Source organism: Centroberyx affinis, unplaced genomic scaffold (genome assembly GCF_046629955.1).
Source record: "Centroberyx affinis isolate AG114_WGS23_722 - 3 ecotype Tasmania unplaced genomic scaffold, CSIRO-AGI_Caff_v1 ptg004850l_1, whole genome shotgun sequence".
Classification (NCBI taxonomy): domain Eukaryota; kingdom Metazoa; phylum Chordata; class Actinopteri; order Beryciformes; family Berycidae; genus Centroberyx; species Centroberyx affinis.
The window spans coordinates 94,166-120,364 of NW_027282370.1; the positions used below are offsets into that span (position 1 = coordinate 94,166).

The window sequence follows — 26,199 nt, forward strand, 5'->3', positions numbered from 1 at the left end:
GATATTTCATGTTACAGTAACAAAAGCATTGCAGGCATTTCCCCCCCTTACTTCTTCATTGAAAAATAACAGAGAAAGTCAAATAGTACGCTGCAAATTTAGAAAAGGAAAGGTGTCCCCAGACTTTTGATGGGCGGTGTATGAACCCGTATCCCGATCTTTGATCGAAAGCAACAAGCTCACGCCCCCACTCTGTGCGGCTTGTCGAAAGGCATTCTGGGAAACGTAGGAAATCACAAACTGAAGCAACAGAAGTAGGCTAGACGAGGCAGGTTGAGGGGGGGGGGGGAAATAACTAATTAAATGAATTAACAACTAAATAAATTAAGTAACACTTCAACACCAAAAGCTCCTGCACATCACAGACCGCTGAGCTCTAAGAGGGGCAGAGGGGCAGAGGGGCAGAGGGGGTTCTCCATGTGAAGGCCAGTATCGGCCTGCGATATCGGCCCGCCAACAAAAGGACACCAACGAAAGAACATGTCATAGGAGCGTCTGGTTCAAGTCTCCCTGTCCATCCTCTGTATAATTTGACCTTTTCCTGTCTTCTCCCCCCCGCCCCCCCCGCCCCCACACACACACACACACACACACTGCAGCGCTGGCCCCGCCTTCCAGTGGAAACCTCCCATTATGTCTTCATTATTGACAGCGAGGCAAGGTACTGCTACTTAACCAGCGATAACAGAGGAGAGGGAGGAGAGAGCGAGGCGAGCGAGAGGCTTGTATAGAGAGAGAGAGAGAGAGAGAGAGAGAGAGAGAGAGGGATGAACTAAAAGAGGGAGCGAGAGAGAGACGTAGTGGGACGGAGAAAACGCCAGAAATATACTGAGAGAAAAAGAGGAAATCAGAGAGGTGAAGTGCAAAAGAGGGAGGGAGGAGAGGAAAGGAGAGTGGCGACTTATGCACTAAAAAGAGAGAGAGAGAGAGAGAGAGAAGAAGAAATATAGCGAGAAAGAGAGGGGGAAGAAAGGAGAGCGGTAACCTACGCACGAAAGAAACGAGAGAGAGAAAGGGAGAGAGAAAGAGAGAGAGAGAGGGAGAGCGAGAGAGCGAGACTGACGCACAATTGGCCTGGCAACCACAGGTAAGGTGAATGGAAATTTTGCTCCTATCTTGTCTTGTTCAGAAAGTAGAGGAGAGTGGATGAGCGATGAAAGAGCAGAAACATTTCACGTTTCAAACGCTTTGATGATGATGCGTCAGAGATTTCAAAACTTTACAGTCTTCCACTTTAATGTCAGAGGACAGACTGAAAGCCTGATTCCATGAAGTGAAGCCCCTTCTGAACCTGTTAAAATTCCTCGATATTCTCCCTGTATGTCTTGTGCGTAAGAGGGTCTTTCACAGATGTGGCCTCTGACCTCCACTGAGTGGTGTGCAGATTGCTCAAATACAATGTCATTTGGGGCCGTTACCAAATGCCCGGAGATGGAAAGGAATTTGTCACTGATTAGTGGGAACAGAAAGCAAATAGGTTTATCATGTTGGATTTTGCTGTCTGTAATTACTGAGAAAAAGCATGTTGCTGAAACAAGGCTGATTCTGCTGGAGATCTGGACTGAGCCTCATGAAGGTTTCTGTGAGTTTACGCTGTCAATGTGGGGCTTTCCTTTGTTTCCACACATCAAAAAATTGGATAAAGTGAATTTAGGTGTTTACTTTACCACAACGTGTGTGTTAATACTGTCAGAGAGCATGACAGTACCTGGCCGTTTCTGCTCTTAACTGGTGATCCTGTGCAGATCAATGGGCAGAGTAAGGCAGTAACACTGCCAGGGTGAGGGGGAGAGGAGCAGCGATCGATCAGCCGCCGATCATAACTGTCCGATCAGTTTCAAATGCCCGATCAAAAAATAGAGTTTAAATTGCCAGATCAGGAAAGAGGTCGATCCTCTCAGACCATTTGTGCCAGTCAGCAGCGCTGCATGTCCATCTGGTATTGACAGTTCATTTCTGATCACAGCCTTTGATCAGTGATCAGAACCAGTTTAACATACAGTACCAGACAGAAGGCAGAGCTGACTGCTACCTGTCATCAAAATACACGCTAACATGTTATTACTATAGATGAAATTTAGGATTTATTTCCACATTTTATGGGAGCCATAAAAACAGTCCGCACACTGCTGGATTGGACTTTTACCATTTCTGCTTGCTGTCAGCAGAAAGTCTGGGTTAATCATTTCAATCAACGATCTGATCGGCGCTCGGCCGATCATACTGTTGAAAAATCAGCGGTTGGAAACGGCTCCAGAAAACCTGATCAGTGCGTCCCTGCTGATCAGTGCTAGCTACAGGTTCAGTTCCCTTTGGGCCATCGATGCTAAAATACTTTATACTTTAATAATATTACACAGTGAATCGCATGTTGCAGATGTCCATTGTCTGGTGCTTTGTTTTTGTTTTGTTTTGTTATTTTATTTCGTTCTTTTTATTGTGTCCCTCTGTGTCCTGTTCATAAACACCTCAGATCTGTTCCACTGCAACCCAGATTTCCCCATGAGGACAAATCTGCAAATCTATTCTATTCTATTGTATACTCATGGAACTGCGAGGCGCTTTGGATGAATCTGATCGGTGATCTGCCGATCACATTGCTGAAAAATCACCAGTCAGAATCAGACCTGATCAGATAATACCTGATCAATGCATCGTCAGTTACGGGTTCAAATCTTTTTGCGGCCATCGATGATAAATTGTAAGCGCTCATGGTTTACAAACAAACAAAGGCATCAACAAAAGCATCTGGTTTATGCCAACAAAGTGCCTTTGTTGGCATAAACCAGATGCTTGCCTTCTATTAACAACACTCAAATTCCCAAATGGTGCTTTTATTTGTATTTTTCCATTACTTTTAGCTGATTTTCTTACCCAGAGTGACTTACAATGAGTGCAGCAGTGGAATTATCGTCAATTTTCAGATCGCCAGCATTACAGTAAGGAGGAGTGAAGCGGTCAGAGCCACAACGCTCTGAGAATAGATATGAGATATTCCCTGGGATATTTATGCATAGCGGGGAAATGCTTACTTAATGCCTAATAGGCCTCTTTGTGAGGACAACTCATTATAGATCTAGAATAGTCAGTATCTGTTGCTCAATATTTCTCCCAAGAGGCCGTTCTTCGCTGTGATGAATTCCCATAATCCCAGTAAAAAATGTATTTAAAGTGGTAATCCACAAAATCCTCTTTTTTTTTAATTTAGTCTCCAAATTTTTTTCAAGGGGTAATTAATGAGATTCCTGTTTGTTTGTTTTTTTTATTTGTCTCCATCTTTGTCACTCAGCCTCACTGTGTTTCTGCACTGCACACCCACAGATCACCTGTCAATCAAGCAGTGTGGGCGGAGCTTGGATTTGCTGTTGATGCAGTTTGAGTTTCTCTTTTCTCTATCTGTTCAGTCATGGTGGCTATCTCGCTGCTCATGCTAACTACCCAGTTCTTCTTCTGTAAAAAAAAAAAAATAAAAAATAACAAAGGAGGAAACAAGAAAGATCGCCAACAAGCTCCCTGGTTACTGCAGGAGTTGGCATCACCAGGCACTACCTGGCTGTACTTTTATGGGAATTATCAGGTTACTTGGCTAAAAGTTGAATATCTCATTTTGGAAAGAAGCTCCTCATGTGGCTTCCAGTTGTTCTTCTCTTTTGAAAGTTTCGTCCAACTCGAACACCTGTGCAGTTTGTTTGAAACCCTGAAGTGTGAAAAATGAAATATCAACCGCTTGGAAAATGTGACACCTGCTCTGATGTGCCTGCTGGCATGAAAGTATAAAGCCCAACGCTGAATATAGTTATTGAAATCATTAGCATGAGATTACCACATCAGGAAAATAATTTTTTTTCGAGGAGTTTTAGAATGAATCTCTCCTTTCTAAATCCCTTGTAGATTAGAATAATTTATGTCTACCCGTAGCACTTTCACCAGATAAAAGGCGAGCGGTGCGGAGCGGCCCCAGATGTCAGTTACAGACGTGACACAGACAGGAACTACTACAGACTGTCAGGCTGATTTATCCTCCTGAAGCCACCGCACCAGAACCTGCCAGAAACCTCTTGTCGTTCCTTCAAAGAGGCCGAGAGTGACGAAGCTGTAACACTTCCTCAGATCTGCTCTTCCTGGGTCTGAGCTGCTCATGACTAATGTCATGTCTAAAAAAGGAAGAAAGCTCTGACTCTCTCTGGTGTTAACAGGATTATTCTCAGGCATCATTGATCTCGTTACGATCGGCTGCTTGGTTTGCTGATGTTGGAGATCAAGGAGCCGAGATTTATTCTGCAGTACTGAGCGGTAAGACAAAAGAGAAGAGACAGTTTCCTACACGGTGATCAGTGTTGGGCGGTAACAAGTTACAGTAATGTGATTACTTTTTTCAGTAACAGTGTAAGAGATTACAGTTTCAAATTCAGTTACTAATCCCAGTAACGCTGCGTTACTGCGTTCCTTAAACCTGAACCCCCTTCAACGTTTTGTCTTCTTTCCTTTGACATTTTTTAATTTCTTTTTGTCCAAACCCCTGTGTGTGTTTCCCTCATCTGTCTCTTCAGGACAAGCGGCAGCTTTACGGCGCCCGTTCTCTAAAGCAGTGGTTCTCAAAGTGGGGTCCGGGGACCCCCAGGGGTCCGTGGCACTCTGCCAGGGGGTCCGTGTACAGAAGAGGACATGTCTTCTGATATCAAGTCACAACTCCTGGAAAGATTGAGAGTGTCTAAATTTGGGAGTCCAATTGCAATGCAGGCATGTGTTCAGTTTGTTATGGTTAGGGTTAGGGTTGTTATGATTAGACTTTTATCAATCATTACTTATGAACTAAGAGTGAAACACTTTATCTTGATATGTATGTGTGTGTGTGTGTGTGTGTGTGTGTATATATGTTCTGAAATGCACTTAAAATTAGCACTTTTCTCTTGATTTCCCTTTGATATTTTGTTTAGGTACAGTGTTACTTGCAGCTAATTGATTGATTGTGTTATGGGTATTCTGTGTTGAGCAAATATTTTTAATACATATCTAATATCTTTCTAATACATTTCTCTTGTGTTGTTCTTTCACATAACTAAGACTATCGAAGTGTAAAAAAAAATAGGCTACGTCAGATTATTCCAAGGGACATACATGTCAAGTCAAGTCAATTTTTATTTATATAGCCCAAAATCACAAATCAGAATGCGGGGGTCCCCGGTATATTCTCTATCTTGTAAGGGGTCCTTGGCTGAAAAACACTTGAGAACCTCTGCTCTAAAGAAGCAAAACAAAAGCTGGAGGCTGAGGGAGAGACTTTCAGCAGCTGGAAGTTTTCCCGTCACTTTGAATCGATCTCAGTGGAGGATGCAGAGAACATTCTGGTCTGTTGTAAACTTTCCACAGAGAAAAAACACAACATCCAGTTTATCAAAGCATCTGATACAGAAACACAGCGATGAGAAACTCAGGGAGAAACAAGGAGCCGCTGCTGCCAACGAAACGCAGAGTAACGGAACTAATTACTGCTGCTGCTGAGGAATTATAAAGCAATGAGATTACTTTTTAAACGAGGAATAAGTAAAGAGTAATTGATTACATTTTCCGAGTAACTTGCCCAACACTGATGGTGATCAATAACATATCACATTGCATTATATAATCACATTACTGTTGCACTCATTGTAAGTCACATAAAAGCGTCAGATGAGCAATTCTGTTGCTTGTTTGAGTTTCTCTCTTCTTTGTCTGCTCCGTTCAACGTAAAACGCATCACTTCCTGTGCAGCAGAGGATTTTTCCCAGGAAAGAGCGACCAGACACCGGATGTTTAGAACAGACGGTGGAGAAGATTTATGAACTGGAGATATATTGGATCACTGTTGAGTTAGAGCAAAAAAACGAGCAGCAAAACAAACATTTATTTAGATGAAAATGTCAAGGATTATTGCTTTAACCATTTTTTATCCCCTGGGATTCAAACTGGTGATCTTCCAATCACAGGGCTGCTAGTCTTGTTGTTCTTGTTTGTGTTGTTGTTGTTCAGGATCTTAAAATTTTAAGAATCTTTCTTCAGAGGACACGCAGGGAGAGAGAGCAGCTTCAAGACAAACGAACAAGCTGCAGAAAACAACGTAGATCTGAAAATTTAATGTTACCATGTTGACAAGCTCTCTGCGGCTTTTATCTTTGATTTATAAGATTGTTTATAATTTGTTTCATTTCTTTCCATGATTCCAATTTAAACTAGCAGCTTGGTTCGTGTGTGTTTGACGTCAGATTATAGGTCTTTCCTCCTGAGAAATAGTTTTAAAGGCCTCTTCTGATAGGAATCCAGATCCAATAAAAGCTCACTCCGACAGAGGAATACTGATATCTGTTAATTGTATTGTAAATCATTTCCCCAGGCTTTTATTTCTTCACTTAGCCTTATAGTTACACTTCTGGGTCAGGGGGAGAGTTTGAAACATCTGTTTGCTGCTTCGACATCTGAAACTTCACATCATAACTAATGATGCAGGAATCGAAGCTTATTCTACTTAGCACTCTGGATAACAACATCAGCGAAATGCCTGTAATGTTAAAGTCTCATATTTATAGAGCCATGTGGTGAATTAAATGTTGGTTTAAGACGCAGTGAAAAACATAGATGAGTGCAGTTAGACTTAATGTTATTGCTTTTTCAGGCCAACCATTTAATTTTACAGGCAGTTTCAGAGGGTTCTGTCCAATCTGCCAATCACATGCTTCACATACGTGAAGGCGTGTGTGTGTGTGTGTGTGTGTGTGTGTGTGTGTGTCAGTGGAATGAATGCAGGTTGTTGCTTTTGTAGTATGACCTTAACTTTTACTGTTGCTCTTTTATAGCTTTCATAAGAACTCTGTTTTCAAAACAACAGAAAAATAAAACAAAGACTATAGACCAAAATAAAAAGCCTGAGGGTGTTTGTCTATGAGAGAGAGAGAGAGAGAGAGAGAGAGAGAGAGAGAGAGAGAGAGAGAGAGAGACTACCAGACATTATTAACCCTCTGTCGAAGTAAATCTTCTCGTTGGCTTTGCAGTGTTTTAGTATCAGCTGTGGAGGGAGAAACGCTCTTCCAAGTCTTTGCACGGCCTTTGCTTGTTTACAGTGAATTTTACAAAATCAAGTAGAATTCTCTCAGTAGAGCTCAGACCTCCACCAGCGCTGAGCGATCCTCCATCTGTCACAGCTGCAGCCTCCGTAGCGCTTTATCTTTGTTTATCGTTCATCTTCTGGGTTTGATCTTTTGACAAAATATAACTTGAAAGCAACGCTGTTTAGCATCCAAAGTCCCGGATGTCGGACTTTCTCACCAGCACATGAACGCAGCGTAATAGTTATAGTTATAATAGTTAAAAAAAAAAAACAATAATCGTCTAATGGTGGAAATCCCAAATCCAGATCATCATCAGAACCTAATCAACCTGGGCCGAGATTTCAGCCAAATCCGTTCAGAACATTTTGAAATATATATGTTTTTAAAAATAGATATATTTTATTTTAAAAAAGAGACAGACAGTGAAAGCATTCACAAGATGATCATACTAAATCTACAGTATCCCTACAAACTGAATTTCATAAGAGTGTCTGCTTTTTTATCTGTTTGTGTCTCTGTCTCTGGCCTCAAACTGCTGTCCAAAAAACAGAGCAAGGCAACTCTAGCAATAAAAAGCATTTAATTGCCAGCTATTTAAAAACAGAACAATTAAATCTGGTACATTTGATCCTGCTGGCCTTCGTCAACATTTCAAAAATAAAAAAATAAGTCACTTGTAATTGTCATATTTGAAGGTGACAAAGACAGTCCGACTAAAACTCCTCTTTCACACAGCTGGTGTGTTAAACAAGAGCTTAGTTTTACACGGGCTCATCACACTTTGACAGCCTTTTTTTTTTTGGGTACAAGTTAGTGAATACATGACGGGGGATGACAAAAAAAATGTCAAATCATTTGAAGTTTTGGCACAGCTCCTCCTGCGGTCACAGCCGGCCTCAGCTTGGTAACATTTTCCCATCATCTCCCAGTGAAAATGGGTGACATCTGGCTCGCTGCCCTCCGTCTGCCGCCTCAGTGGAAATGAATGCAACTTCAAAGAAGTTCATTCATAGTCAGATGCTGGATTCACACACACACACACACACACACACACATACACACACACACAAATCTGCTGGTTAACCTTGTGGCGCAGATGAAGAGCTGCTTATTTGTGTGGTGATGAAACACAGACGCAAAGAGATTCAGAAACAACAGTGATGAAACACGGAGATAAACTATATTATCCTCCATCAACACTATGCAATTGTCAATATATATTCCAGTTCCACATGTTGGATTTCGAAACAAAAGTTAAAGGAATACTTCACCCAGAAATGAAAATTCAGTCATCATCTACTCATCCTCATGCCAGTTGAAACTCTGGTTTAGTTTGTTAGTCCATAAAACAGTCCGGGATCTTTCCAGCACGACTTCATAGCAGCATTCTCCAAAACCACTGAAGTCTTTGGGGACCGATCTTTAGAGATCCAAAAAGAGCAGAAAAAGAACAGAAAATATCCATAAAATGACTCCGTACAGCTCTTGCAGTATAATTCAAGTCTCCTGAAGCCAACGATCGCACAGTGAGAAAAGACAGATATTGACACCATTATTTAGAGCGAATCTTCACTACAGCCAGTTGTTTTAGAAAAACGGTTGCTCGTGCACGGTAGTGTGAATCTCCTAGTCACACAAACTCACAAACTCTGCTGAAAGTGACCTTATAACGCTATCCGCTTATCAGACTTTCAAGCGTCGGCTCACTCTAAAACTAAACATGTGAATTATTTCACATACCTCCGTTCTTTGTAGAGCTTCAGAAGCTGTAATTCCGCTTTTCCTCCCCGGACTTTTGGACGGGAATCCTCTGAGGAGAAAGGTCACAGCCGGACGACAGGAGGATTTAGCCGAGAAACTGACATCCAGCAGTTAGCCGCCGGATCGTTGTGAAAAGTCACAGTTGTATTCTCACAGGCTTCTCTCTGTTCAACCAGCCGGGAAGACCTCTCACTCTGATCATTTTTTAAACCCCAAACCCAAATCTGTGGTGAAGCCTGACATCTAATGGTGAAAAGTAGGGTACTGAACTATAGAGCTGCGATGATTAATAGATTAGTTGTCAACTATTAAATTAATCGCCAACTATTTTGATAATTTTAAGAAAAATAAGTCAAAATTATCTGATTCCAGCTTCTTAAATGTGAATATTTTCTGGTTTCTTTCCTCCTCTATGACAGTAAACTGAATATCTTTGGGTTGTGGACAAAACAAGACATTTAAGGACGTCATCTTGGGCTTTGGGAAACACTGATCCACATTTTTCACCATTTTCTGACATTTTATAGACCAAACAACTAATCGATTAATCGAGAAAATAATCTACAGATTAATCGACAATGAAAATAATCGTTAGTTGCAGCCCTACTGACCTAGCCATCTGCTGTTGGCTGGTCTTTGGTACCAGGCGATGTCACCTTCTATAGAGTACAACAGGTGGTGACATCACCTGGTACCACAGATCAGCCAATAGGACATGGCCAGTTCAGTTCACTTATTTTTAAATATCGGCGCTGGGGAGAGAAGCTACAACAGCTAGGAAACAGACCAAAGACCGAAGAGGTAACTTTAGGTCTGAGTGAAGCTTTGCGTGACGTAACCCGAAGACTAGGAGTGTAAACAAGGAAGTGGAGGAGATTCACATGACCGCGCAACCTAAAACAACTGGCTGTAGTGAAGATTTGCTCTAAATAATGGCGTCAGTATCTGTCTTTTCCACTCACTGTGCGATCGTTGGCTTCAGGAGACTTGGATTATACTGCAACAGCTGTATGGAGTCATTTTATGGATATTTTCTGTTCTTTTTCTGCTCTTTTTGGAGCTCTAAAGATCGGTCCCCGTAGACTTCAGGGGTTCTGGAGAACGCTGCTATGAAGTCGTGCTGGAAAGCTCCTGGACTGTTTTATGGACTAACAAACTAAACCAGAGTTTCAACTGGCATGAGGATGAGAAGATAATGACTGAATTTTCATTTCTGGGTGAGCTATTCTTTTTATAATTTCTTCCACGCCACATTCCCAACTTGTTTCACATTTTCCTGACTGGACCTGAAATGGGACATCAGATCTGTCTATTCACATTCTACCCACTTTAATCATTTTATCTGATTATCTTAACACCACATGACCAATCAGCTCTCTATCTGTTCTGTTTCCATCAGTGCTGCTCTTCAACCACTGGACCAAGTTTTAGAAAAATTGAATTGAAAAATTAGCTCTCCGGTGTCTCCATGTTGTTTGATTAGGCCAATAATGGAGGGTTTGCCTCTTCTTCTGTCTGCTGATTGGCCACAAAGTGTGATGGTGTTACGTGAATCTGTTTGTACGTTATATGCCTTTTTGTAAGAAGCCACGCCCCCCTTTGGCCAATCGGTATGACGAGTTAATCAGTTCGTCCTCGCCCCATGACCAGTCGTGCAAATCCATTGATCCATTTTTTGAGAAATCCTGCTAACAGACAAATAAACAAACAAACAAACAAACAGACGGAATGGGGCGAAAACAAAACCCCCGTCCAATTCCATTGGCGGAGGTAAAAACCACAGAAGAAGTGCAAATGACTGATTTCTGCAGGTAGATGGAAATGTTAAATCCACTGAGATGCACTTCAAGCAGACTATAAGCCAATTAGGAACATAAACTTTTATTGTGATATAATCATCAGAACAAACATCATCAGTCAAACATTCAATTTAATATTGTGTCATTAGTATTCAGTTCAGTAGTATTTTTTGCTCAGAAGCGTATTCAGTTTTCTTAAAAAAATCTATATTTCATTCATGGAATTTATAACTTCACTGACTATGATGGGGTTTTTTTTTTATAATTATGATTATTTTCTTTTTATATTTTCTTTGTTTCTATTTCTATTATTCTCTTTGTGAATTTATGCTAAAGCTAGTAGGTCAATTCACTGTGTGTGTGTGTGTGTGTGTGTGTGTCTGGTAGGTCTCGAGCTCGGTTAATTTATGTTACAGAGGTTGTCATATGTTGCTGTGTGTGTGTGTGTGTGTGTTTGTGTGTGTATTTTTGTATTTCTAAGGTCTAAGGCGCAAGTATAGTAATGCAAATTTGTGTGTGTGTGTGTGTGTGTGTGTGTGTGTGTGTTTTTGTGTTGGCCAGCCATGTTGAATGAATTTACCGGTCTCTAAATTACGGAAAGCTACTGGTCTGTGTCTGGACTGCAGAACTGGCTCCAGGTGTTATGAATGTCTGGATTAGAAAAATGAAGACAGTGAAATATTGCTGTGTGTGTGTTATGACAGCCAGCCAGCCATCTGTGTCTTCATCATGCAGGAACACTGGAGGACTGTCTGTTAGCTCAAGTCTAAATCTCTACCAAGCAGCTAGAGACAGAGAGCTAGCTGAAAAAGTGTGTAAACTGTGTTGAAGTTGAGTGTGTTTACGCAGTATAGCTGTGTGTCTATTCAAGTTACGTGTGTGTATGTGTAAGATGTGCGAGTATGTAATGTGTGTAAGTTGGGTGGATGTAAGTTGGGTGGATGTAAGTTGTGAGCAAAATGCCACAAGTGTGTGTGTGTGTGTGTGATTAGAGTGGCCGTCCTGTAACAGAGAGCTCACAGGTTCGATCACTGTTAAACAATTCCTGTTAAAAAGTAACCAAATGAAAATATTCTTCTGTTAAAATACAGATAATTAAATCACTGTCTCTGTTTTTTAAAGCCTTTATTAGTGTATGTCAGTGGTGGGGAAAAGTCCTCAAATCCTTCACTTAAGTAGAAGTAGCAACACGATAACGGAAAAAATACTCCATTAAAAGTAAAAGTTCTGCATTAAAAAGTTTACTGAAGTAAAAGTATAGAAGTAATAGCAGCAAAATGTACATAAGTATTAAAAGTCATAGTATAGTATAAGTACAGTTTAATACAGTAATAATATAATGAAGATCTATTTCTGTTTGAAGCAGTTTTTTAAAACATTTTACTAAATTAATCTAATAATGCAGGTTTGTCTGTTTTACTCATTTTTAAGCCGTTGTTTGTTTTTTATTTTTTAAGTAAAATAAGTCTCTGATTCACTGAGTGTTTTTGTAATCCTTGTTTTTTCATATGAATCTAAAAAATGTAGGTGCGTTTCTGTTTTTATAATTGTTTAATCAGTCAGTTTCTTTAAAAATATTTTGGGGATTTTTTAAGCCATTACTGGTTTTTTTTTATCTTCAAATTAATCTGATCATACAGGTCTGTCTCTGATATTCACTTATTTTTTAAGCTGTTTCCAAATTAGTCTAATGCTGCAGGTTTGTCTCTGTTTCACTGAACCGTTGCTTTTCAAGCCGTTTATTTCTCTCAAACTGAAAAACAAACATGAAGAAAATAATGCAGGTCTGCCTCTTGTTTTACTCATTTTTGTGGTTCATTTTTTACAAACTAAAACAGACATTGAGAAAATAATGCGGGCCTGTGTGTTCAGAGAGCCAGCGGCCTCTGCAGCAGAGCAGATCAATTTAAAAGGAACCGATGGCGTTTATTGGCGACTTCCATGGTGATGGAAATTACTGGAAATCATTTGAAAATGAGAACCAGGCCGCCGGGACGCTCTGATGTTCCTCTTCCTCCAGTTACACCGCCGTTCCCTTAAAAAAGTCTCCTCCGAAAACAAAGTCATAGTCACGGGAGAGTGTGTGTGTGTGTGTGTGTGTGTGTGTGTGTGTGTGTGTGTGTGTGTGTGTGTGGAGGATTTTTGGTGTAATTTCTACCATGCGGTCCAGTTGTGATCTTGAAAAGTCTTTGTTTGGACAGAAAATCCCTGAAGAGCTTCGATAGGAATGTTTTCTTCATCAATTTGCGGACTTCAATTTTGTTTTTTTTTTATGTACAGCATGTATATGTATTTCTTTTTTTTATTAATGATGTCCAAGGCTCCAACAGAGACCATTTTATATTTTTATTTCTATCCTATTTTTTTCTTATATTCTGTTTTATAATTCTCAAATGTTTATATTTCTATTTTTTTATTCATATAATTCTGTGTTGTGTGTTAAATGCGGCCTACAGGAGCAAGTCCAAACTTACCTGGTCCAAAAAACTAATTCTGATTTTTAAGCCTCTTGTCTCCTCTGCACCCATGAATTCTTTACATTAATTATCTACTTTCATTTCATTTAATTTCAGGTATTTCTCATATTTTACATCCATCCATACATCTGATTTTTTTTTTTATGTGGCTTTGTGTCTTTGTTTTTCACCGTGCAAATACACTAAACCAAACTAAACTAAACTGTGAAAATAGATGATCATTCTTCGGTAAAAAAAACAACAACAATATACTTAATATACCGTGAAATTGTGTTATGATGCACAAATCAGTCGAATTGCATTTATTTGGGATTTTTGTCAATTTACTTAAACAAAACTTGGGTGTTGAAGGGTTGATGATGGGTAGGGAAAACTAGTTTGTGTGTGTGTGTGTGTGAATGTGTGTGAGTGTGTGTATGTGCACAAGATTGTTCAAGTGTAATGTTTTAGATTTAGATTTAGACAAAATAGATTTAGATTAGACTTTATTGTTCCTTAAGGGTAAATTCTTTTTGCGTTACAGCCTCAAAAACACACAAGAAGCATAAAGAATGTGTGTGTGTGTGTGTGTGTGTGGGGGGGGGGGGGTGAAAACATATCGGGATGACCAACAGTCATTACAATAAAATATAAATCCCAGAATCATTATCGTCACATCTAGTCTGTGTTCAGTCAGCCGCAGTTTAGAGCATGAGAGAGTTTCTGTGTTGCCTTTTGTACGCACACACACACACACACACACACACACACACACACATCAGTGTATTTGTTTGTGTGCACGCACTCCCCGGTTGCATGTAGCATACCGGCCTACAGAAACGTGTGTATATGTGTGTGTGTGTGTGTGTGGGGGGGGGGGGGGGGGGGGGGGAGGTGTTGAGTTGTAACTATTACTGAAGTTGCGTAACGTTGCTGTGGGGTGAAAAGCTGGTAAGTCCTATTAAAGGATTACATGTTCCTCTCTGCCACCCTCGTCTAATAAAACCGTTTTCAAAAGTCAGACATGCCTGGTGGTCAACTTTAAAACAAAGCTGTTTTTCTTCCTGTTTCTGCACTCAGAAAGCGATATAACAGCTTGATATTTCCAGCAGGGAAGTCAAGTGCTGTTAATGTTTCAAACTGTTTCATCAAGTTAGGTTCAGAGTCAGCTGTCTAATTGTTAAATATCGGCTTGGTTCCAAACGCTAAACAGCGGTGATAAAAAAAGTATTAATCTCCCTTTGCTTTTTATTGCAAAATTACTTCAAAATACATTTATTTGGCATTTTTGAACTGAAACCTAAGCAAAGTGCTCTTTTCTATCAAACAATTACTTCACCATACATTCATTTTTTTGGTACTTTTGGCCTAAAATCTACGCAAAAGGACCATTTTCTATCAATCTATCAGGACTAGAAGTTCAACAAGTTTATATAAAAGTGTAACGTTTCCAATGACAGAAAAATCTAGCTTGTGAAAGTTTTCACCCCGTTAGGCCTCGCTTGGACTAAACTGTCTCACTGGCAAACGTTAACGTGACAGAACATAATCATTCTGAGGTTAAAGTCAGAGAGTCGGAGTAGAATTTTTCACATGTGGCCCTAATCCTCTTCCATAGGGAACAATGAGACGATGTATTTTCTTTCCACAATTGCTCTAATTGTATCTGCCTGCTGGTAAATCTCCTAAAATGGCCCTTCAGTAAAGTTTTAGGGTGAAGGGTGTTTTCTGTCGGTGTTACTCATGGATGATGTTTCAGTCCAGGTCCTGAAGAAAAAATAAACCATCTTCCTTCCATCGCTCTGCAAAGTACAGCGGCTGAACTTTTCACTGGGTTTTTTTTTTTCTGTCTAATTTCTTCATCGACGTCCATAGAAAAATTCGAGAAGAGAAAGCACACTGATACTTCGCCGTCGGTAACGTTTGTGTGTGTGTGTGTGTGTGTGTGTGTGTGTGTGTGTGTGTGTGTTTTCAAGGCCGAGCTCTGAACCAAGTTATTTCAAGATTTGTTTAAAGATTTAATTTGTTATATTTCTGTTTTAAAGGACAGTATGGCTTGTAGAGTAAAATGAAATAGGGAAGACAAGGAGAGAGAGAGAGAGAGAGAGAGAGAGAGAGAGAGAGAGAGAGATACTGAAACCTCATTTCCCGTAGTCATCAATTTCAAACCAGAGAGAGAGAGATGGCAGTTTGACTGTTCATACTGTATCTACTGTGGAGTGTATCTACTCCGCTTTCCCCGCCTGGTTCAGCACATTTAGCGTACGGTTTGTGCCTTTTGAGTTTTGACTGAACTGAGGCGTTTCCCCAAATACCAATCAAGTCTCTCTCTGTCTTTCTCTCTGTCGCTGTGTCTCCTTCTCTAACGCTGCTCGGCCATCTCAGGTGAATAATGATGTATGATTTGCTTAAAAATACTTTCAAATTCAACCTTTATTTATTTCTCAAAGAAATCATTGAGGGGGTGTTGAGGGGTTTGTGATCATGTTTCTGAAATGACCAAAGATTACTAGAGTATTCATTTTTAGGATGTGTTGTAGGTCGTCCTGTGTATCCGGAGCACAGAAGATAAAAGCGGTCTTTCCGAGTTCAGGGTTAACTCCAGGACCTCGGAGCGTGAGCCGGTCGTTTGTGCGTGTTTGGTAGAGTCTGAGGTTCCGGTCTGAAGCCCAATGTCCACCAGATGCGACACAGAAGCGGAACGGCCGGGGCACGGGATCGGAGCGGCTCCGGAACGGAAGGCAATGTACACCGCACGCGTTTGATTGAGTCGTACGCATCACCTGCGAGTCAAATAAAGTGCATTTTCACGCTTGTCAGACGCGAGAGGACCCGGCAAAAATAGATCAGACGCGGAAAAAGAACGGAGCGCGGCCGAAACCGCCGTGCGGGTTCCGGACGGCTTCTGCAACGCGTCGGGCATCGCAGCGCTGATTCACACGGGCGCAGGTCTGTGCCGGAGCCGTGCCGCATCTGGTGGACGCCGAGCTTAACATTCACACGATATAAGAAGGTGATTTTCCAGTAAGGGCTGTATAGATGAAATGAATACTAGTAAGCCATAAAGACCACCCAGCCTTCCCATACAGGATACAACGGTGAGTACCGCAGCTATCACCAGTGATAAATCTGAGTACACGTCTCATGTAGGTCGCGTGCCGCGGGATCCGTTTTTGTAACAAAAATACATGTGGTTCAGATCAGATATTGAAAAAATGCGACTCCATGAAGCTTTTTGTGTGTTAACTCTGATTAGAAAACACCAGATCTGAGTCACATGTAAGAGAAAAACATCAGAATTGGGAAACTTTCAGCTGCAGTGTGAACGGAGCCTGAGCTGAGCGTCTTTCTTGATTGATGGATCATTAAAAAAAGTAAAAATTCCCACTAGACTCAAAGACAACGGAGCTGTAATTTCTGTGTGTAACCTGATGTTTCTCCGGGGAACTTTATTAGATCATATTTTCTGCTTCATATCCTGTTCTAAAGTCTGCTTCTCATATTTGCAGAACCAGCTACAGTAAGACTATATAGCGTTCACATTTTGTCCAGACAGCTTTGTGACCAGCTTTATGCTACTCGTTAAATCGCCCGCTGACTTTACTGCCATTGTTTCACCTCTATACGTCCGCCGCGCTTTGAAACGGTTAACTTTACTGAAGTGCGGTTTCAAACCCGTCATGAGCAGCAGCCGCTCTGATCCTCTTCTGACTCCTCAAACGCACAGGGAGCAGAGTGCAGCCGGCGTGTCAAGGTGCCTCGAGGTGCCGCTTGACGTGTTCAGCCGGTCTGACGTGCCCGCTGGATGCTTCCACTGCTTTTCTGCCTTAAAAAACATACCTGATGCCGACCTGCTGAAGCTGTCTGGGCAGAAATACTAGAGGTCTTATACCTCAGTAGAGGTTTTTCATGTCTGCGTCCTTCTGTATAAATTATGTGCCAGCTCTGAACAGCCAAAGAGCATCAATTGAGTGTCATGGAACAGGTATGCTACTGCAAACCCTGGGGCTTGTTTTCTTATCTCATAGTTACAGCAGTTTTTTTTTTTTTACTGAGTTGACAATAGATAGTACAAGTATCAGATTTTCCAGTGCGTTCGCTTTTGAGGGCTCAAGGTTTTTCAAGAAACGCGAAATGATGTAAACTCCAATATGGCAAACATTAACAGTCCTGGAGAAAGCATAGCTGGACATGTGCACCAAATTCATAACATTCAACATGTGGCTGGTTTTCCATTTTATGCGGTTATTTGTTTAGGCCAATAGGTTTCATTCTGGAACACAGAGGTGAGAGGCATCATTACTCCAGAATTGATCCAAATCTGATCAGCTGTGTCTGAGATATCACACACGACAACAGACAAACAACATGTACACAAAAACATATTCACATAATAAATGACCTGCCCTGCCTAACCATCATCCCCAAACCCAACACACACACAAACACACAAACTGTTTGATCTTACATACATATACCTACACAAACACACAAAATCATTCATGAATATTAAAACATTTAGAAAATCGCACGCATTCTCTCTCTCTGTCTGTCTCTCCCTCTCACGCACACACACACACACACACTTGCATTTAAAACCCCCAAACCCTTAATACTTACTTTCCTGGTGGCCTAAATTTCTTCCTTATGGAAAGACACATAACTACATGTTATTTGGGCATGAGAGAAAACCATTTCAGTTCAATGTAGCGTTCGACCGGTTGGGTTTTTGAAGGCCGGTGCTCATATTTCTGGATTTAGGCTGCCGATGTTTCGTGCCGATATTCAATATCTTTAATTTCCTCCAGAGTTTTCTTCTTGTGGAAAAGCCTCTGAAACAACATTTAGACCATCATGGGACACTAAAACTACAATCCAACCCAGAATAATGATAATAATAATAATAATTATAATAATAATAATCTGACCGGCACCAATGAGGCATGTAGGTCATCCATCAAGTCAGCATTACAGAAGATACATTAGACTACAGTTAGACTGATATATCAGTCTTATTTTATTAAAAATCAGATATCATCCAGTCGATGTTGTGATATGATGGATTTGTGCAGTTTGATTGATTACATTCTTATTGTAGAATTGATAAATATTACAGTTTGCTATGGGGAACCATAATCTCAACTGATTCAAATTCTAATTTTGATCAGATTCCACTCAAGTATACCTGAATATGTTTTATTGTTGTTGTTATTCTCCTGGGAGTTTTAGTGTCCCATGATGGTCTAAATGTTTCAGAGGCTTTTCCACCCTGATAAGAATAAAAGATTGCGGGGAACACTGTGTCAATTTTAGGAATATTTTGACATGAAAATTGTCAAAATATAAAGGTATTGAATATTGGCATAGAAATATAATAGGCAGCTTCAGTCCAGAAATGTAAGTATGGGCCTTGAAAACCCTAAAACCCTCCCCCCCCCCTTACCCTACACACACACACACACACACAAACACACCACCTCCTCTCCATGCCTCTGTCTCTACATGTGAGCTCCCACAGCCTCAAACACACAAACTAACTGGACCGTGTCTGATTTGAGCGCAGCAGGTCTGACTTCATGTTATTTTCAACCCACAGAGAAAAACCCTGGACTCATAAGCATGACATCACCTTCATGATGTCAGACAGGCAGCAGCTCCCTGTGTTGTTTTATACAGCGGTGCTGCTTGCAGGTCTTTTTAGTCTTAATTCCCAGTTCAGGTCGTTCTGCCACTAATGTTGTTCTTTGGAAACTTTATCGCAATGAAAACATTAATGCTAAAGACTAGCCTCGCATATCTTTGTGTCTGAGAGGCAAGTTTGGATCGGTCGTGTAACATTCACCACATGGAGATAATATCTGACTCATATGTGTGACATTACAGTGGATTACAGTGTAACAGAGTATCACTGATGTAAGGGAGATAGACAGGTGGGAGTGTTGACTCAGGTAATTGGCCTTCACAGTTCAATCACAGAGTCTCTGGACGCAGCGCTGCTCACTGCTGGATTTCATTCTTCAGTTTGGATCAGTCACTTCCTGTATGGAGGAGACCAGTGACTGTACTGACAGCAGAATTTAATTTGGCCTAATAGGACAAATCTCAATTAGGGGGGAATGTGTGAAGACTAATTTTCACATAATTCATCTCCACAGCACGTAAATCTGCATTTCAGAGTCTGTGCTCATTTCATTACTTTTTATGAGATCATGTTAAGTCATTAAGTCCCGAAATCCATATCACAATTTACTGTCACATTTCACACAATTCCACACCTGCAAAAAACAGCTTTGCTTGCTCAATCTAGTTAATAAAATATTTGCTGGTAAAAAATATTTTTTGGCACACAAAGATCAGCCACTGTTAGAGAAACTGGCTTGTCGGTGGAAGGTACTGAACTGTATGAAGTCTTCACTTTATAACAGCTGATTTTGTTGATGTTTGTCTTGTTACTTTTATTTGACAGCATTTTGTGTCTTTGTAAAGAAAAATGATGGATACATCTATTTGTATTCCAGAGAAAGATGCATGCCTGCCTGCTGCTCGGCTGCTTGACCCTCGCCACTACAGGCTACTTCCTGGTCTCCGCCCACATGATCCCTGAAGACATGCTCTCCACCAATAGGAGCACTACATCTAACCCCCTGTCTTTAAGCCTTTTTGTAAACTCACCGCCCGTTGTCATTGTAGGTAAGTTTGCATTTGTTGGAAAATTCAGTAATTATGTGTTGCTTCACTTTGTTTTAAAAGCCCCAATAGAGAATTAATTTTACCTTTTAAATTTCTCCAATGTTTGACTTCAAATAGTTGCTAATATACAGAACTGAAGCATAAACCTGAATACATTCTAGTTTCAGTTAATGTCCGAGGTTGACTTTTTATGAAATCCGTCCAATTGACTGCAATGGAAAGTGTGATATCAAAGTGAAATTATCACTATTGCATGTTGTTTATCATCATGTATGCTGATGACAGTATGTTTTATTTGCTGTGTAAGTTGTAGGGATATATGTATTTATTTTAACATATTCTCTTTTTCAGAGTTACCTAAATCAGTGAAGAAGAACAAAAGAGTAAAGAAACCAAAGAAGGTAAGCCCAAAAAAAGTTACATTAGAATTGCCTGTCTGTATTCAATCCACATGGTTGGTTTCATCGTGGAAATGACGATCATTCATTTAACATGATGCAAGTCAAAATGCACACAATTTGCAAATCCTGTATACACAGTATTCTGTAGATTCTGTAAATTATATTTTCTTCATACTCATATTTTCTCCTTTGTTATATATTGCAATTATCTTGATATTTGTATAAATGTCTTATTGCATAGATTTAATGTTTTTTGGGGGTTTTTCTCAACTATTTTCATATCATAGATATTTTCCATTCATTTTTCCTTCATCTCAGTTTGCTCTACTGGTTATTTTGCACACCCTGCATACATAATTCATATATTTTCAGTTGTAATTTCTACTTTCTAATGTTGTAATTGTTAGTTGTGTGAATGTGTGTGTATTTGATACCCCTCCATTTGATTTATTCTCATATATATCCTGTTTTTTATCCTGTAATGAGATAATTTCTCCACAGGGATTATTACAGTTTTGTCTAACATATCATCATGACTTTTATTATCCATAAATGTTGAGAAAGTATTTATCTATCCATTTCTCTGCTTTTCCCCAGCAGAACAAGTTCAGTGTGAAGAAGCAGCGTCCTCCTCCTCCTCCTAACTGCGTTCCTCTATGGGGAAGCTGTAAATCTCCGGGGAACGTGTGCTGTGAATTCTGCGCCTTCTGCCAATGTCGGCTCTTTAAAACTGTCTGTTTCTGCCGAATGGGCAACCCTCGCTGCTGAAACCAGCTGCAGCAGCAAGCCGGCCCCGCTCCACACCAAGAACACCTTTTTACGTGACAATTTTACAGAATTGAATGTGTCAAAAAGACATAATTCTATGGTTTTCGTGTAGCTGTATATGAGGGCAGTAAAAATGTAATGGATTATTTCTACTTCCCCACCCGCCCGTCTGGTTTTCAGCTCTGCTCCAGAGAGGAGAATGAAATGGAGAGAGATGGGAGGGTTTAAATTCTGCTGGAAACCAAAAGCCTCACATCCCATAAATCCTTCGCAGGAGGCCCCATCAACATTTTTGGAGATTTTCTTTTTTTTTAAGGAACGTAACTTTTTCTTGCCCTACGCTACATCAAACCAATATCTGGACTTGACTGCGCTTCTGCATTTCCCAAGAATCGGCAGCGCTGGGTGGCCTTTTGTTTTTCTGTTTTCTCTTCCCTGGACCCTCAATGTTTCAGGACATTAAAGATTTTATTCCATAATGCTGTATATCCATTTTGGAGAAATATGTTACCTGATGTCAATTGTTCAATATTCACCACACACAATTACATCCTGTAGAATGTTACTATATTTAGGGATCGAAAGCAAGATAGTTAAATAATATTTAATCATGAATTTTACTTCCATGCCAGTAATCATCCTGTTGTCTCAGTTTTTAAATAGTGGTGATTTCATTTTCAAATGGAACGACTCAGTTGGAGAAGCTACAGGCTGAGGAATGTCATAAATCCAGATACTAAGCCAAATGTTTTGGGGTTTGGAAACATTTATAAAGTGTGAACTGAGATGAAGTAAGGGGTAATTTACAACGAGCCGCTCATTATCGCAGTACGCCCTGACAGGTTGATTTAAGACACCCATGCAAAGCAGCGGGTGCTGTAAATTATCCCACACATTACACGGCTACTTACCAAAGATATTAATCATTTAACACAAATTATTGATTTTAAATGTTTTCATTGCAAGCTAAAGTAATTAACAAGCTTCTGCTTAAAAAACGAGTCCAACGGGACTGTCTGCAGTAACCAAGTCTACAGTTAATTTGATTCAAAATCAACAAAAAGGACCGAACTTCTTGACTCCTAATAGTGATGATTAAAACAGTAGTCTGTTATTCAGAAAAAAAAACAGACATCAGAAATAAAGCCGTGTAATGAACGATGTGAGAGATGAATCACTTCTTGGTTTACGTGTTAGTTTGATCTGTGTGTCACCTGGGCTCGACTCCTTCACTACTACTAGTTCTGAGCTGTGAGCACACAACAGAATCAATATGCAGTAGCAACCTTACATATAACATGATTTTATTTTTTACATTTTTACAGCAGTACATGAATGTGCAGTATCATATTTTTATTAAGTGTCAAATGTATTATTTTATGAAGGCTTGTAATAATAAAACTTCAATACTATTTTTTACAATAAAGTCTTTCTCTTTTATTAAAAATCTCCAGAATAGGAATCGAAAACCCGTACTTTAGTGGCTCTGGAGGACAAAAAAAAACTTCTCTCCACATCCCCCAACTAGAAAAAAGAACCACAATGGAATCGGCCAGTAGTTCCAGTTTCAGCCAGTTCTGGACAAAGGCACTTTAAAATTTCTCACAGGACTTCTATGCGCCCGCCCAGTCATTTTCATGGCACGCACAGCAACCAAAACCACTGCTGAATCGTTTTGTATCTAAAAGCCTCGCTGGCTGCGGTAGCGATCCCGAACTCTTTAACAGACCAACTGGAGTTCTGGTTAGAGCGAGCTGGCAGCTAGCTACTGTCGTAGCCTAGCTGATAGCTAAGCTAACCGGCACCTACCTGTCCAACAGAAAACCAACTCTGCATCGATATCCCCATCCTCTCTTTCAATACTCCAACAGATTCACTCTCGTTTTGGAACGAGCCTTGTCTGCTTGGCCTTGTACCTTTTTACTGTTTTCTGCCGTTATGGCAACCACAGGGAGGAGGGGTCAACTCTGAAAGTTGTGTTTACAAGCCACAAGCAGCAAAACCCTACTCAGTATGCCTTTAAAGCTGCATGATCTACACCAGTGGTTCTCAACGTGGGCTCCGGGGACCACCAGGGGTCCTTGAGGGGGTTCCAGGGGGTCCCCAGCAAATTGATGAATTATTAAACTTCAGCATTATTTCATTTACATTAAGTTACAAGAAGTTAACACAATTAGAGAATGTAGAAGAATCACTGTTTTGATCATAGTTTCTCTGTTATCTCTCTACCTACAATACAGATAGTCATGGAATTCTGGACAAAATCATATCTAACAATACAAATATTCTCAGATTTGGGTCTGAGAGACAAAATCTCATCAAATGGGGGTCCGTGGCTCTAATATAGACTAAATTAGGGGTCCTTGATATGAGAAATGTTGAGAATCACTGATCTACACCACCAACTCCCAAACAGTTTTTACTCCATATCCCAAGATGACAGAGAACAAATGAAGCAAGCCTGCACTGGAGTTTCAAGACATTAAAACATTTCCCTTGTCAATTTGATTATGAAGGAGTTGGATGCGCTACCTAAAACATCGTGAAAGTATCAAAACGCACAGTCGCCAACTAAATCCACACAATCCATATTAGGAAACTGTGTCTTTAAACAAGCTGTGTGCACTTCCGTAACTTTCAAGTCACAACGGTACGCTCATTGTCATTTGTCCCCTACAGCACCATGACCCGCCCAGTGACTGAATTCGACACAAACAAACCCAAGTGGGCAGTGAAATAATAAGATAACAAAGGATAACAAAGACAAAAGGTAAGAATTTACCATTCTGAAACGTTGTGTTGTCATCTTCTTGGTTGTGACGGCGGTTCGTTGTCTTCTCTCCCTGATTCAAGATCTGACTCTGGCTCAGTGTATGATTGGATCAGATTACATCGAGGGGTTGCCATTGTTTATTTGCCAGAAAGTTTTCACTACAGTTCAACACCTGTAGCCGCCGGGCCAGTGTGTCTGACGTTTCACTCTCGAAACGGTTAGCCAATCGGAACAGAGGGGTCGTTAATATTAATGAGCCTTAAAGACACAGCGTCAGAAACCGCCTGTTCTTGGTAAGGCTCAGAGAGATGCTGGAAAATGAACGTGTCAAAATGGATTTAGAGTGTTTTTGGTACATGACACCACACAAACGTTTTTTTTAATGAAGCTCAAGACAAAATAAAACACTGGAAAGCATAAAATATGGGACCTTTAATTGATTGACTTTTTTGCACTCTCATGCACTCTTTTTTTTCATAGTGTCATACACCATACACACAGGCTTACAAGACACTGTAGGTGAAACAAAGTGATCAAACAAAAGGTACAATGCTGAAAACATAGAATGCATGTTGTCCATCTACACTCTAACGCTGCATTCACGAAAATCCTGTTCATGCTTGTCGCCTTGATCACTGCAGTGCTCTGTATACTGGCCTTCCAAACAAACATGCCGCTGCCAGAGCACAACAGCTGTTGTATATGATCTACACTGGCTCTGTTTCTCTTACAATAGATCTTAAAGTTCTGGTTTTCAAGGCACTTAATGGCCTGGCACCTTCCATTGCAGACTCCTTTGTTGTTTTATATCCGCTCACAAGCCCTTAAGCCTTTTAAATGTGGTTAACACCATAAGCTTTGGGGATTCTGCTTTTACTCACTACACCCCCAAATTATGACAAGACCCTGCCTAAGTCTGCTAAGTCTTGTGCTCTGTGGACATTTTTTAAACAACAACCACAAACATATTATTTTAATCTACTGTATAACTAGCAGCAGTCTGTTGACTATTCTTAATTATTTTAGATTTTTGCTATCTTTATTCATTATTGTAACTTTTTTATTTGTACCGTCTTCCCTTTCTAATTAAATTATTTTTATTGATCTTTTATCTCTAGTTGCACCCCTTGTTTTGTTATTCCTTTTTTAAATTTTTTTAGTTATTCATCTGTAATTTTTCTTTTCTTTTTCTTTAATTTCAATTTATTGGTAAATTGTGAAGCACTTTGAGCAGCATTGTTTTTTTTTATTATTATAATATCGGAAGAGGCAGAAGAACAGCATGATGTCTTGTTGCTACAGTTTGAAAGCGTTCACCTGTTTAACTCGTTGGAACGGCCACAACCAAAATAATTTTTATTTCTGAATTTGAAATCATCCATGAATGAAATGCAGCAGAAATTACTTGCTTTTTGTGAGTAGGGTTGATTGTATTAGTGTGACTGTAACGGATCATTTTGATTTTTCTTACCTTGGACTACCGACATTGATGGATTTGCTGCAACTTATGCAATTCGTGACACTGAGTGGGAGATATCAGAACCTTCCACATCCCTGTAATTTCCACTCAGAGGCTGCCTAGTATAAATCCAATATGACATGAACGTGGCATAGGTTTTACAAGACACATCCATGCAGCACGTTAAGTGAATAACAAATATGTATATTTCCGCAAACACACTCACATATCATACAAAGTACATTATCATTTTTCCCAAGGCAAAGTGGGACATATCACTTTTTCTGAAGCATATCTCAAGTCTTTCATACTCATCAAACCAAAAGAAATCAATAAGAAATGGAAGTCAAGTGCACCTCACAGCTGATCATACAAAGGACAATAAAACCAAATGAATTTCAGCTGAAGTTGATTTCAAGCAGAGCTCACCTGAGTCATCCTTTGTTCAATTTATTCAATTACACTCATGCATCTCTGCTTTTTCCAAGGTCTGGTTTCAATTTTCATTTTAAGAAAGCTGCTTGTTGTGATGATAACCAGATATGAGACATGCATTTTTCTTGATTGATCCTTGGGCTGAGTGTGATGTGGGATGGCCTAAGTATGTATTTGGCTGCAGTTGCAGACCTCTTGGGAAACCAGGCATAAAGTAAAAAATAATGAGCTGTCTAATAACACTGTCCAGACCTGCAGACCTCATTAATGAGGGGAAAACTCCATTGGAGGACTGCATTCAGATCGCCTGAAACATATAAACCTTTTCCACCCTCAGTTGAGTATCACAAGGGTGTGTCCATTAAAACATGGAATCATTGAATCCATTTGCAGTATTTACTGAAGAGAAAATAGTTTGGTTTCTACAATGAAAACATATAGAAAATTCCACAAACATCAGATAATTAATCTGTGAATGCATGTAGTCTAAAGCTGGGGATACACTAGACAACTATTGCCCCAATTTTAGCCAGGATTCACAGTCGGGCCGAGTCTGTCCTGGTCTGCACTAGTCT

General features: G+C 40.1%; 1 protein-coding gene across 2 annotated transcripts; it reads left to right on the forward strand.

The window, feature by feature from the left end:
* The first annotated feature begins 979 nt into the window (after positions 1-979).
* On the forward strand, positions 980-20,957 carry asip1 (agouti signaling protein 1). Of its 2 annotated transcripts, XM_071545298.1 has the most exons (4): positions 980-1,092; positions 19,617-19,788; positions 20,140-20,189; positions 20,787-20,957. In XM_071545298.1, the coding sequence occupies exons 2-4, from the start codon at positions 19,623-19,625 to the stop codon at positions 20,955-20,957; spliced, it is 387 nt and encodes a 128-aa protein (XP_071401399.1). In that variant the 5' UTR covers positions 980-1,092; positions 19,617-19,622. The 2 variants fall into 2 exon arrangements, with proteins under 2 accessions (XP_071401399.1, XP_071401400.1); XM_071545299.1 differs by lacking the exon at positions 980-1,092 and having other exon boundaries at positions 19,608-19,788; positions 20,790-20,957.
* Positions 20,958-26,199: the final 5,242 nt, after the last annotated feature.